Source organism: Triturus cristatus, chromosome 10, assembly GCF_964204655.1.
Source record: "Triturus cristatus chromosome 10, aTriCri1.1, whole genome shotgun sequence".
NCBI classification, from domain to species: domain Eukaryota; kingdom Metazoa; phylum Chordata; class Amphibia; order Caudata; family Salamandridae; genus Triturus; species Triturus cristatus.
The window spans coordinates 820,783,516-820,798,584 of record NC_140593.1 but is presented as its reverse complement, the minus strand read 5'-3'; the positions used below and the strand labels follow the sequence as shown (position 1 = coordinate 820,798,584).

The window sequence follows — 15,069 nt, the reverse complement described above, 5'->3', positions numbered from 1 at the left end:
AAAAAGTACAAAATTACAAAGTCCCTGCTATGCTACCCACTGCCAACACACCGGGTAAGCCGTAGGGTGGGAGAGCGTGAGGGAAGCGTGGTGTCCGCGGCGCGTCCGGTGCACAAAGAGGCCGAGAACGGGGTGGGGGATACCTATGTACCCCTCACCCTGCCCCGTGCACCGGACGTGACGCGGGACACCCGCGACCAAAGGGGGGCTCCTCCCTAGGCCAAACCCCCCCCCCCCCAGGAGAAGGGGGCGAGATAGGAGTGGGGGGTGGATGCCCGCTGCCACTACAGGGCCGCCCTCTTGAGTGGCCCCCTGTGGTGGCTTCGGGCAGCCGCATTCCTTGTGCTAGTCTGCTTGTCTTTTATTGTTAAAGATAACTCGCTTGTGACTGTCGGTGGTACAGACGCTCAGCTGTGATAGACGGCGGCGCAGGACTTCAGCCTTGCTCCCTCCACCCGTGCTGGAGAAACAGAAAGCAGCAGTAGTAAAAATTGTCATCAATTAGTAAAAAAAAGCTCCAAGGATGAAGAGAAGTCAGAGACGCACCTTTATTCCACACAGGGCCCAGCCAATATTGGACGACCAGCGCCTGGATACCCTCCCGGGTGACAAGCAGCGCTCTACAAATCCACCTTACATTACATTAAATTCCAAAGTGACGCCTGCAGCCTCTTTTAATCCCAACAGAGAACAACGACCATAGTACAGGGGGCACTTCAAAGTACACCAGACGCCACAAACCGAGGCACAATACATGAAAAGAAATAAAACAATCCACCAACTGTCTGCTCAGAACTCCAGGGTTGTTACTCACATTGGCTTAGATTTTTAACACCTTCAGATTACTGGTTTTACAGAATCAGTTCCTGAGCCTTACAATTATCCATTTGTGGACATGATTCAATTGTGCTCATTGTAGACTTCAATTCATTGGTATGTGATGCAACGTAATATGACAGTTTTCACAATCCATAAGTAGGTAAAGCCCCATAACATCACTCATAACATTGTTCCATCCCCTCTCTCCCCTCTTTCTATTTTACCTTCATCGACTTCACTTCACTCTCTTTCCTCCCTGTCTTGTTGCATCTACCTCTGTATCCACCAATCACTCTATCCCTGTTTTTCTCCCTGCAACACTCCTTTACCTACTCCTGTCTCTGAGTAACTATCATGCCTATGAACCACCTCTTTCTCTTCCTCACCTATCTCCTTCTCATGTCTCTCTATACTTTGCCTAACTTCTCTACCCCAGCCTTCGCTTTACCTCTTTCTCTCAATGTATCTACTCCATCTGTAGCTCAACTGTCTGCTTTTACTCTGTCTTTAACCATCCCTCTTTGTACCTTTTACCCTCTTTCTCTTCCTTCCTGTCAGCCTTAGTCCTCTCTTTATTCTTTATTTGACATCTTTTGTATAACTCACTTCTCATTTTGCCCTTTTGTCTACAACAGCACTCTCTGCTTTTCCTTTCTCTATATTTCTTTCATCTACCTCTTGTCTCGCCTCTCTCTCTATACCTCAGTCTTACCCCTGCACACCACGCCTCTCGCTCTACATTTCTTTCTTCCTGTCTCCAGCTTTCTCTCTACTCTATAACTTTTCCTATTTCACCGCTTCTCTTTTGCTCACTACTTCCGTATCATTCGTTCTGGCTACCTCACTTTTTTTTTGATTACCTTATATCTCTCCCTGACTCACCTATCTCTTTACGTCAACTCTATCTTTACCTCCCTTCTCCTTTACTTCTCTTACTTTACCGATCCCTTTACTACTCTGCCTTTTCCCAATCGCTTGTCTCCTAATTCTCTTACTGAGCAGAGAAAGTGGTCACTTGTGGACAAGTCAAGAGGATGGAAGAGAAAATTATCAGGTTTGACCCCTGGGTTTTGACTTTCCCTGCAGCAGTGAGAATCCCAGTTATAAAGAAGGATTTACAAATCTACATCAAATAATGCAAAACTGCAAGCTCTATAGGCCACAATTTAATGTTTTGATGTTCTGCACATTTCCACTCAATAGTCACCAAACCACCCTTACCCTTTCCTTCCACCAACAGAAGGGACAGACTGGCTAGACACTGAATTCTAAGTAAAATGTTGCAAGTCAAAATAGAGTAGGTCCAAGTCCAAAAAGAAGAGGTTTTATCAATGGGTAGCTTGAACTTTTGGCTTGCTTTGCACAGTAGTTAATTTGTAAAAAAAAAAAAAAAAGAAGTGCCGGGCTCTCGTCAGGAGAGAGCTTGGTCCAGCTCATTTCTACTGTTAGTGCCGCCAAAAAAAAGAACCATGAAAGTGGGGAGAGGATGTGGCATAATGGCCACAGCTGCCGACTTCAGAGCTGGGGAACCAGATTCGAATTTCCGCGTTGGCTCAACATCCTGTGACTCTGGGCAAATCCCGGTGCCTACCATAAATGAATGTGACCGGAACTGGTGCTCATAAAAAGCGCTGGTGTTGATGATTAAGTGCCAGTGTAGAAGACCGGAAACCACCGGCTCAAATTAAGCACTGGGTTTGTGTCCCCATTTCTAAAAGTTGAATGTATATATGAATATTTTGTGGCATCCTAAGAAGATAAATGAACTGAAAATGAGTAACAAATTCAAAATTGTTCCAAACAGGACATACCAAAATGTGTATTGCCTGGCATTCCAAAAATCCTTAATGTGGCACTGCTTCAACCTCTTTGTATTCATGTCAGTGTTCTTTCCTGCTGGCTCTTTTCGGATCCTGATCATTTACATTAAGCAGCACAAGCAGTGGGCAGTCGAGAAAACTTGGAGAAGGAGCTGAGCCAGAGATCACTCAGTTCAGTAACCGTGGAAGCTGGGATTACAACATGTTTCCTGCGCCCAGATCATGAGAATTTAGCCACCAATCCAGAGTCCACAAATCTTTACACCTGGACTCTATTCTTCTGTTCTAACACATGAATGCTCCAAAAGTAAAACACACCTCCCACACATAATCACTTTTGCCCATACTTTAATCCAATCTCACCAACTATTAGCATCCACCCTGCCCTCCTTATCTCATTTCAACTACATTCCTTTCACTTTGACATAGGGTACCATCTCACTATATGGCATTACGGACACTGCCTACTTCTGGGCTTTTTGTGTGATCTACTAATCATTATGGTTCTTGTAGTCTTCATCAGGGCTGGACTGGGGAACCAAAAGCAGTCCCGCCAAAAATGTTCAAACCACTCCCGTCCCTTCATCTCCTTGAGAAAGCTCTCCCTTTCTATCTATTCATTTTCTCTCTCCCTTCTTTCTGTCTCTTCTCCATCCCTTATTGCTTTCTCTCTACCTTAGCCCTCCCTTCTTATATTTCTCTCTCGCTTGAGGCCTCCCTGTGCCTGTGGCAATTAACCTTGGGGTGCTGGAGAAGGTATAGAGACACTGTGAGTGGCACTGGGCTTTCAAAAATTGCCTCCAAGGGCGCCAACGCACCGGGAAATGCCCGCTGGAATAAAATGCCAGTCTGGCCATGGTCTTGGTCTGCTTCCATTCAACTAATTATATTGTAATGCGTGATGGCAATGATTTGTAGATGAATAACTAGTATTGGACATGGCTTCCATGGCAACATGGCACTGACAACTACTCTCTGGTGTGTCACCTTTCTTCATATATCATGCTGTCCTAGGATCCTCAAATTGTCCTGCTATCACCACACCAAGACAGCTTCACACCACACCTTGTCTGTCACATGCTGTCTGTAATTGCAAAGCTGTAAAGTGGAACCATGTCATGTCTGACACACTCAGCCATATCTGTCTTTTTTATGCAGCAGCACATTGAATTTATGGATTTTTATATTACTAAAGAATTGACTACAAGTTCCAGAATGCAAAGTGATGTGGCCCAATGGCCAGGATTGGTTGAAAAAGTCTCAGTTGACAGTAATGTGAATGGTCCAACTGAGTACATTTACACAGCACTCACTACCCTGAAAGAGATTCCTGAAATGCATCCATAGTCCAGCCTCTTCAAATTTCAACCAGTTCACTCATCCTTTCGTATTGTACTGCATTATATAGTTCATATAGCACTTTATACCCCTAATAAGGCCACAAAGTTCTCACAATCACTTCAGATTCTTGGCGCCCCTTCGGAAAGCAGTGATGTTAGGGTACAGTTTGGCCTTATCGAGGTGTTCGGTGAGGTATGTGAAGTTCTTCCAGACATCCCTTCCTTCTCAGCTCCTTCTGTATCCTCTCTTTTTATACTCTTACACACACGCCACTCAAACCGAACAGGCTGCCCCGCAACTAGAGTGACCAACCATCCGTAAATTTCATGGACCGTCCATTAATTGGAATCACGTCCGTTGTCTGTGACAATCCCTTTAATGGACGCCTTTTGTCCATAATTTTGGGGGTTACAGCAATCTGCACTGCTCAACTTTGAAATGCTTCCATTTTCTGAGAACTCCCTGCTGGGCCGCCTCACACTCCTCTGTGCTCAAGAGCAGCCCTTCCCTAGCCTCTCACAGACTGTGATGGACCCATTGCTCTTCTGTCTGCCGGCTGATTGTGGCATGCTGAATGATAATGAGCCAGTCTGGGCAATTAAGGCATGTGGTGGCCTTAAGGCAAGGAAAAAAAATGTAACAAATTAGATGTAAGTAACACTGTCCAGTTACTTTAAAAAAAACAAGCAACTGCAATCAGCCACACATCTGTACAAGTTAGAGCTTTTGTTTACCTAATACATAATATAAACTTATTTTGACTTGCACTTATGTTGGTTGTGTATTTACTTATATATATTGCGAGACCTACTCTGATGTTTCTTTAAAACTTACCTTTTGTCCCAAAGTGTTGTCCTGAATTTTGACCTTCGTTTCTGAATTTTTGTCCTGAATTTTGACGTTTTGTCCTGAATTTTTACACTCACCGTCCTGCATTTGCACTGATGCCAGTTGGCCACCCTACCCTCAACATAGGGGTAACTTTGTTTGCTCTGTAAATCAGGCAGATGTGGTGAAATATGGGGACTACACTGTAGGACAGCTGCTTGCGAAAGGTTGGAAGGACTGAACCGCAGTCAATCGGTCACAACCTTTCAGATGCAATGGCCTGGCCAGAGATTCACAAGTTACCTTTGGACACCCAACATAACAAGGTAGGGTCTTCGAAGCCTTTGTAGCACCTAAGAATGTAATTTCTCGCAAACGGTTTGCTTACTCTCATTTTCTGTCTTTGCTGGATTCTGTGGAGAACCGCTCACTATAAAAGGCTGCAAAGGAAAGTGGCACATACATTATCAAAGGTATTGCACCTTTCATAAGGCTCAAACTTGTATGTGCTTTATTCCAATTCTTCAACTAAACACAGTAATACTATTGATTGGTGTGAGTGAAACAATAAAAAACAAAGTAGAGAAATATCAAAGTTTGTTTAAAAATTTGCCAGTTTTCCTCCTGTTTAGGGTGAGTGGAAGTGTTCATACAACTCCATGATCCTCTGCTGATGATTAAAATGCACATAGGATACAAGTAATAACACACTTATGTTATAGTGCTTCCAATCACTGCACATCATCAGTGTTATTCATCTATAAGGATCTAAATTGCCACCTTTTATACTTAAAGTCAGTGTCTCAACTTTTTGTCAAATTACAGTATTGAGGCTTAGGTAGGTGAAATGATTAGCCAGGGATCAGAGAAATGAGATTTCTTGAATTCAAGGCTCTCAAATCCACATTGTACCCACTGACCAAACTGAGTCAGTGCTGTCAGTATTTGAAACAAGTGCCACACATACAGGGACAAAGAGCTACCTCATCAGTTATGACTACACACATAGCCCATCCAGCCTCTAGAGGTCTACACCAAGGAGCCTTTCATACCGGATCCTGACAAGTATTGGACTTGTGGGCGATTCTGGTTGAAAGTAGGGTAGCAGAAAGCAGCGTTCCTGGGGAGCATCGCAGACAGCGTTTCCACTCTCCTGTTGAATGTGCGCGGCTCATTTGCGACACTTGTTCTTTGTGCGATGCTTGGATTTTTCATTAATGTAACATCACATTATTGGCAGCACACCCCTCCCCTCTGAAAATTGTTCTAGCACCACTGCACTCTCTCCTCTCCCTCTCTGACCGCTTCCTCTCTCCCTTCACCCTCCCTCGCTTTCTCTTTCGTGAAGATTCCCCATGCCTCTGCAATTAACCTGGTAGAGGTGAGGAAGAGACAGAGGTACCAGAAGAGGCCCTGGGCCCTCAAAACCTGCCTGAAAGGCTCCAGCCCAGGGGAATATGACCAGTGAAATAAAAACCAATCTGGCGCTGGTGTCCCCTGGGACTCCCCCTCCCCCTCTGCTGGCTCACTCAGGCAATCATCCATTGGGGACAGCATGGCAAGCTCCCACTCCAAGTAAGCATCGATGGAAGAAGGCGAGAGATCGCCCGAGTCATTCTGCAGCAACACAACCTTGGAGGGAAGCGGTTGATGGCCCAGTGAGGAGCCTTGGAAGAGGCTCCTCACTGATGATTGGCTTTGCATGCATTGGGGGCCACTCCACATGAACCTCGACCCCTCCTAACCAGACCCAGGAAGTGATCCTCAGAGAGGCTGCAGCGGGAGAGGTCTGACACTGCTACTGCTTGTCAATCTTTCAAGGCCATTCTGGCACTTTGGTTGGTGTCCATGACGCAAGCTGAAGATGTCCACACCAGGGGTCACCAAACATATGATATAATTTCCTGTGATTTTGTCATTTTGATCATTAGCACTTGTGAAACGTAACAAATCCTGCCTTGTTTTGGTTATAGAATAGTGGCAAGTATACATGAGTCGTAGATCAGGGTCCACGCGAGTCACCTAGTCAGTGACGAAGGAAGCCGGCGAGAAGATTTCAGTGTGCATGCACTTAGTAGCCGAGGGGCACCATGCTGAAGCAGTGCACGGGCCTATGTTTGTAGGTGCAGAATGCACCCTTCTGCCCTCTCTCCTTAGCACCTAAAGAGGTCAATAAACTGTGCCCTCTCCTGCAAAGTCTGGTCTCTGACAAAAAAGACTGATTATTAAGTGCAGGGGTGGACAGGTGAAGTGCAGACTTTGACAAGTGGTAAAACATCTGAAGTTACTTAGCACAAAGTACTGGAAATATAGAAAGTATCTGTTTGATGGGAGTATTTGGTACATTTCATGCAAAACAATTCTACGAAAAAGTGACTTGTGATCGCAGATGCCACTTATATGGGCTTAACACAGCCACAAGTATAAGTAGTCTAGTCACCCTTCTGAGACCCATGGTCACAGGCCTAGATTTCAAACTAACAGGTTGCATCCCCAGAATGAGACACAGAGAGGGGCCTGAGTAACTTTAATGCAAACTGTGTCTCAATTCTAATGAACTGTTTATATACAGTGCCCAGTGCCAAAGCCGTGTGGCTTTATTACACTGCACATGTCACGTGACACTTTTACTCAGTTAAATTCTGTTACATGACTAGTCATGACTGTGTCATCACATTTGTGCTTCTGAAAAAAAAACATTATTTTGTTTTGTAAACAATATAAAAGAAAGGTTTATGCAAATTATCTATAGAATGTATAGTTCCCAAAATAATCACAATGCATCTATTTTGCCCATGTTGGTTTTATTCTTAATTTCACAATTCGTGTTTCTGCCTGGAACTGTAGCCTGGGATAGACCTTCATAGGTAGGAGAGACAATGTGGGACTGCAGAATGAGTTCACATTGGGTTTAGCTTCTGAATAGAAGTGAAATGATCCAGATAGTAGTTAATAACTTGAACAAACTCTACTTGATACCCTTTAGTGCAGTAACAACAATGCTAACAGAAATATTTGAACGCTCCATTTCTTCTCTCTTTTTGGGTTATGGTTAGGGCTCCTGGTTTTATGGCATTTATTTTTTACCATTTCTGTCTGTATTTATCTATATCTAATTTTGGGCTATCTTATTGGTATTTTTCCATATTTATTGTGTATTTTGAAAATAAACGGAGATGTAAAATGGTATATTTCCACATTTATTTAACATGCGCTCATACTTTGATACCTGTCACGTTTTAGCTATTTAAGCATCCACATATAACAAAACAGTACACTGACAGTTAAATATTAGCATTAAATACAAATATTCGTTAACATATGCCTGCATTTAAAGAACTGTGATGTTGTGTTTTTTACTCTCCATGATGTGCTCAACTGTTGGCCTAGAAGTTATGAAGGACAGTACGGAGAGTCACTCACAAAAGGCACAATTTTCTGTATTTTTCTGCTTTTAAATATAAATACAAAATCAGTAAAAATGGAAAACTGGGATCCTTAGTTATGGTTTGGACTTGCAGAACTGGAGTGTAGGGAGTGGTAATACAAGGGTGTGCGCCTGGGAAGGGCAGTGAGTGCCGACGAATGCTGGTGAGTGTTGATGTGGCGGGTGAAGGCTATGGTGAAGGAGGAAGAGGAGTCTCAGGTGCAAATGGCTGATTGGGGTGACACCCAAGGGAGGGGACACAGTTTCTTCGCTTTCATTATGTCCACTGAACCCTCACTACACCACTGTGAATCTACATTTTAGGAGAACTATGGGTAACCTTGGTATGGCTGTCTGTGTTGGTGTCTTATAGCCACATTCCCTCTGTCATTTCCACTTTTCTGTTGGGGTGTGTGCGCACTTAACTGTTAATTCCCCCAATATTTCTTGGAGATGTGTGCCCTACAGGTTGTGTCTGCCCCAATGCTCCTGCAGCGTTCAGGGGTTGCGGTTTTTTTCACGTTCTCGATTGGTTCTACTTTTCCTCTCTGAATTCCTGCCTTGGATTTTGATCATTTAAAAACAGTGTGACTGAAAAAGTAGAATTAATTTACTTAAAGGTAACAGCCTAAAAAATATATAATTATGCAAATGCACATTTGTGTAACGTTTGTCCATGCAGAAGTTGACACTAATTCAGTTGAAAATCATGCATGGGTGTAATGTTACACATGTATGTACTCCTAGCATTCTATGACTTGCTGAGATTTCCAGGATAACTTGACTTTGTTTGTAAGTGAATTTCGTTAAAATTCGAAATGTGCTCCAATGGTAGGAGCAATCCTACTGGAGGAAATTTCTGACCATTTCCCCCTTCACGTGTATAGGTTGAGCTCATGGAACCCTGCAGAATGTCCCATCTCTCTTGAACCTTCTGTGTGAATGTCTTATAATTTGGGGAGGTAATTTCTTGCAGGAAGGTTTTGCGGTATGGACCAGATGCAGTAATACATTCACACTCCGGTTCCACCCCTCAGAAAAAAACAGCATTTATTACTACAGTCTGATTCTCCCCATTTCGAGCTGTGAAACATGGAATTTTTTATTTTTCCCCCACACAAATTCGTAGGAATTTGTTTGCGGAAAGACAGCAAAATTGTCCACGAATTATAATGTCTAGTGGGCACAAACTCCTGTCTGCATCTGAATTAGAAATACTCGAAAAAGGTCTTTGGTCGGTAAATATTCCTTCTTTGTATTTAAACCAATCTCCCATAACGTGAAACTGTGAGAAACCCAGATGTCACCTTTTCCTTAATGTTTGTTCTTTCTACCATCCCGGCTTGACCTATGCTCCGTGTAAGCACATTTAGCAATCCTAATGTATATTAGCATGCACATACATGTTGTCATCTTCAATGTGAGCACAGCACCGAGTAAGACCTCAACGTACCATATTCTCTGTTACCAGAGTGAGCATTTTTTCAACTGCAAGCCTTTCCAATTATTGATGAAAGTAAATTGTTAATAACAAAAATGACCTAAAACAATGTAAAATTGCTTCAAACACATCTTTGAAATTCCAGAAATGTCTTTCTTGGTCAAGTTAATGAAGCAACCCCCAGATTAGCCATTTTTTGCAGGTCATTCTGAAAAGATACACCTGCTCCCTGCCAGTGTTTCAGGGAGATAAGATAGCCCCGCCTCCTTGGGTGGAACCCAAAATTGACCAATCACGGTGGAAGGCTGCCAGGCTCCTCGGCCCCTTCCCCTTTAAAAGGGGCTCTGCCCAGCACACAGCACCGACTGTCTCCAACTTCCATCTCTTGTGAATCCTGAGCCCGCCAGCACTCACCGCTCAAGATGGTTCTGTCTGCTGAAGAGAAGGCCCTGGTGGTCGGCCTCTGGGGGAAGATCTCCGGCCACTGCGATGCCCTCGGGGGAGAAGCCCTGGACAGGTGAGGACTATGGAGAGGGCCATTGAGACCTTCTCGCTCTCTCTGTGTCTAGTATGGGGTGTAAATATTTAAAGTAAGATCGATCTATATGATGGGCATGCAGTTGTGTTTCGTTTTTTACTTCTCTTATAAAAAGAGAGACAGTCACATCTGGGGCTGAATTTTGCCTCGTAGCAATTTCCTATTGACATGTAATTGATTATTCCCGCATTACCAACAGTTAGACCAGTGCCTAAACCTGCCTGAGTTCTGCTCATAGGGTGTGTGCGCACTGACTGTGGTCTGCTCCTGATAGACAATTATGAACCCTATTTTGTTAAGGCGGCTCGGTATGTCCACATATATGGGGTTCACGCCGGCGGATGAGTGTTCATAGACCTCAAACTGATGTTTGCTATTAGATGCACCATCTTGGCTCCAACATTGGTGCACCTTCCTGGCACCCCTGGCTGTGTTCTGATTTAGACCATCCAGGGAGCTTGGATGTGGGCTTGTCTTAGATGAGCACACAGAGTTCTCAGTGTCTCCACCAGCAGAGAACCAGCAGCAAAGCTGTCCCTGTGCTTTACAGATCTTTGCCCTGTTTGCAAGAAGCAATGTAGGCAAAAGGGGCAGGGTACAGCCAGGGCAGTCCCTTTACACATGGTGGGGCATCTGTATGGAACACAGAACATGTCACTGGGACAGCTGAGAAAGCAGAAGGTGAGTTAAAGCAGATAGTGGGACTGGTAAGAGGTTAATACTTTGGGGAGGTGGTATGAGTGGAAGGCTCATGGACGAAGTGGTAAGAAGTTATTCCTTGGGTGAAGTGATACATGGTTAGTGTGCATAGAGGAAGTGACTGTGGGGGGGGGGTTAGATCCCATAGGGGTAACCGTTTTGACCCTACAGTAAAGTAGAAATTGGATACAGTCCCGAGAGGGATTAGTAAAAGGTTAGATCCTATGAGGGTTAAGAGTTTGGGTTGGAGCCCAAAGGAGGATTGGAAGAGGCTACGAGGTAAGAGTTTGGAGCCTTCGGGGCAATGGTAAGGGCTTGCAAGTCACGAGGGAAATGTTCAGAGATAATATCCCACAGGAATAAGAGGTTAGAGCAAATGGATCGTTGTAATTATATGCTTTCTAGTTGATTATCATTTTTGGCCAAAACCTTTAGCCAACAATTGGCATTTTCAGGTCCTGACCTTTTGTTACGACTTTAATCTTTTCCTACATCTCTAGTGATGCCCGAAAACACATTTAGTTCCATTTTTGCCACTGCAATAGCCATTTGATATATATATTTGCTGTCTAAAGTAACAGTGCTGGATAGAAAATTGATGTGAGTGTGCTTTTTAGTGCATTTTTTATTAAAGTTGATATGTCCTTTTTTCCAGGCTGTTTGCCAGCTTCGGTCAGAGTAGGACCTACTTCAGCCACTTCGACCTCAGCCCGGGCTCTGCTGACGTGAAGCGGCATGGGGGCAAGGTCCTGGGCGCCATCGGTGAGGCAGCCAAGCACATTGACAGCCTGGACCAGGCCCTGTCTAAACTCAGCGACCTGCACGCCTACAACCTCCGCGTGGACCCCGGAAACTTCCAGGTGAGGCAGCATTGAACAAGTATGAATCTGTTACAAAACAGTCCTTCATGGGTAGGACTTTATTTTTTTTATCATTCTAAAATTGCACAGCTTTGCTTCTCACATACTTCAAGCGTCTATATTGGCGTTTGTTTTGAATGTTTCTCAACCATGACAGATTGTAAGGGAGTATACAAACAAACAAAGTGTCTGCCTGCCCCCTGTAAGAAGTCCATTTTCTAAAACTGAAGTGTCTTGCGTGGCGCTGTACATTTACACGGCAGCAAGGCATCCATATGGGTTATGAGGCCACGTCCCCCACCATTTTCCCAGCAAGAAGAATGTCTGTCAGGCTGAGCAAAGGTCAGCGTGACAGACACTCTTCTTGTTCACGTCAGGCAGCCAGGAGTAAGACATGCACTTAAGGATCCTGCTCCTGGCTGCCTGATCTGAACTGTGCCAGGCTAACGTTTTCACAGCCCTGCAGACGTGACCTGTGGAGAAGTGTGGCTCAATGATTAGAGCGGCAGACCCTGATGCAGAGGTCTAGCCCGGGACCAGGGTTCAATTCCCCGCCTCGGCGGGTGTTGGGCTCAAAAATTCCACGGACCTGATAATTCTCGCATTGGTGCCATTCCAATCATGGAGTCCCACTCTGCAACTCTGGGCAATAGCTTGCTTAAGCTCCACAACGGCCCCCACAACGCTAAGGATGCCTGGCCTCCACCTTGGGGGTGCCCAGCAGTGGACGCCTCACAGGGAAAGCCAGGATGGGTTCCACAGCGGTATTCGTACAAGCGCCTTGAGACCCTTGCGGGTGAGTAGTGCACTATACAAGTATCAAATTTACCTCCTCAGCCTGGCAAAAGTTCCTTGAGGTCTTCCCCCTTACAAGGAGGGGGGGTGCCACTGATTGCCTTGGACCTGGGCGCTTCAGTTTTAGGCCCTGAAATGCCCAGCGCTGAGTGTCAGTCAGTGACACCTTGTCACAGAGTGGGGTGGGGGTCAGCAGTCTCACTGACCCCATTCCTCTCTGTGAAGGTTGAGGGACTGCCGACTCAGGAAGGCAGCAATCCCAACCCTCTTGGGACCTCCGAGGTGTACCTCTCTACAGGGACAGTACTTTTTTTTTTCTTTTGTGTGTTTGGTGCATGCGTGCATGTATGTATAAAAAATGTATGTGTATTTGTTAGTAGGTGTTGTGAATGGTTGTGTGCACGCATTTGAATGCATGGGTGTGAGTTAGTATGTTAGTGTGCATGGGTGGCTCACCACCCGCTTCCTGGTAAAATGACCAGCCGCCACCATATTCACATGGTATTGTTACATTTGATCTACATGGAATGGATTTAGTTAATCAGTGATTAGCTTGGAAATCTAGCATAGATCTAGCCTTCTTGGATCTAAGTTGGACATCGCTGCCATAATAAATGCACGAGCCGTGACCAATCGGAGACGGGGCTTTCAGTTTCATAGGATCGAACAAAGTTCTATTGGGCGACTGTTGCTTTTATCATTCTTATTTCTCTTAATGACAGAGAGTAAGGGAGGTGGTACCACAGGAGTACTACTTTACTACTGTTAAATGTCTTTGTGAATTGGCCTTAAAATGTTCAACTCCCCATTAGTTAAAGTGCAAAGAGGGCACAGTCCTGCCTATCTGCCCCAACTGTACCAATGTGTTCCCATTTCAGAAGTTTTGGGGCTAATTGACAAAGGCATGAGAGTACGTAAAAGAATACTACATGAGAACTCTTTCACATACTTCACGATTCCTTTGTTCTTTCTGCTTTCTTTGATTGAAAGCCAGTGGTAAATCTTAGTTAGTGGTGAGGATAAGCCATTGGACACAGTGAGAAATACAGTTGCTTCTTTAAGGAATTGCCATTCCTGTACTTTCAATGAAATGTTGTTGTTGCTGAAAATAAAATAATACTTGTATATGTTTTAACCAGTCATGTTGGACAGAAGCTGAGACTCGCCGAAGCTTGTGAATTTGGAATTATATTAGTGGTTGCTCTTTCCATTTTAGTCCAGTATTTGTCCCGCACGTGCTCCCTGGGTGGTGGTATTCACTTTCTGCTTTCCTCTCTTTCAGATGCTCTCTCACTGCATTCAGGCTACACTGGCCGCCCACTTCCCTGCTGACTTCACCCCTCAGTGCCAGGCTGCCTGGGACAAGTTCCTGGCTGCAGTGTCTGCTGTCCTGACCTCCAAGTACCGATAAACTGAGTACTCAGCGCAGGAAGACTGTCAACAGAGATCACAAGATGGCCGCCATGATGCTACACATAGAAACCAGTGGGAAGCTTGGAAATTGCATTATCAGTTTACATGCTATGCATCAATTGACGCTTCTTGATCCATCAGGCCCTGTTACTCGTTTATTTTGTAACATCTTAATAAATATGAACAACTTTCTTCATTGACCTCTGGCTCTAAATATTGTCTAACTTATTCATGTATGTGCTCTTTTATGGTAGAAGAATTGTGTTGTTTACACGTTCCCACGTCTCTGTGGAGCAATGCTTCTACATAGGGAATTTGGGCCTTATTTACAAGAAAGTGCTGCAGCTCAGCACCTCAAGCCCCTTGGCTGCACCACAGGGGCGTAACACAGGCCCCGCATCCCCCGCAGGTGAGGGGGCCCCCAAGCTCCAGGGGGCCCCCTCAGCACTGCACTTCGGCAGGGGAGCTCCTGATAGAGTCCGGAGGGGGCACCTCCACGTACCTTGCAGGGGGGCCCCCTCAATTATCCTTACGCCACAGCTGCACCACGCTGCGGCACTTTTAGGGCACAGGGATGTGTCATATCTACAAGGATATGAAGGATCGCTTTGTTCTCCCCTGAACTGGTGCACAATTAGCTGTCATGCGATGACGCAGTCACCCTTGCACCATGGTGCAAGGATGCCTGCGTCACGGGGAATTATTGTTATGTGCAGGAAGGTGTCTCTTCCTGCACATAAACAATCTGAAATGGCGTTGTTCAACTTCTATGTGTGCTGCATTAACGCACAGAGAACTTGTAAAACGTGATTTTTTCTAATGATTGTTTATGGGCATATAGCTGGATATATTAGACCAGCAGAGTCCTTCTGAGATTGTAATGGACATATGAGGCAGCTGCTGGACATAGCCAATCACACTGAATATAAAGGTCTGCACTGGACATATGAGCCTGTACTTGGATACAGTACCCTGTACCAGGCATAGGAAGCTGACCTTAGCAATGAAGGCAAAGTGTAAGCGTTAACGATGGTGATCGCAGGGTGCTCTTTTGCGGTACCAACTTGCAGGTCAGGCATTTCCAATGT

The 15,069-nt window shown here is 44.9% G+C and overlaps 1 protein-coding gene across 1 annotated transcript; it reads left to right on the top strand.

Annotated features, from left to right (window-relative positions):
- The first annotated feature begins 10,037 nt into the window (after positions 1-10,037).
- On the top strand, positions 10,038-14,181 carry LOC146790072 (hemoglobin larval subunit alpha). The gene is made up of 3 exons (XM_085630164.1): positions 10,038-10,193; positions 11,569-11,773; positions 13,851-14,181. The coding sequence occupies exons 1-3, from the start codon at positions 10,099-10,101 to the stop codon at positions 13,977-13,979; spliced, it is 429 nt and encodes a 142-aa protein (XP_085486290.1). The 5' UTR covers positions 10,038-10,098; the 3' UTR covers positions 13,980-14,181.
- The last annotated feature ends 888 nt before the right edge of the window (positions 14,182-15,069 follow it).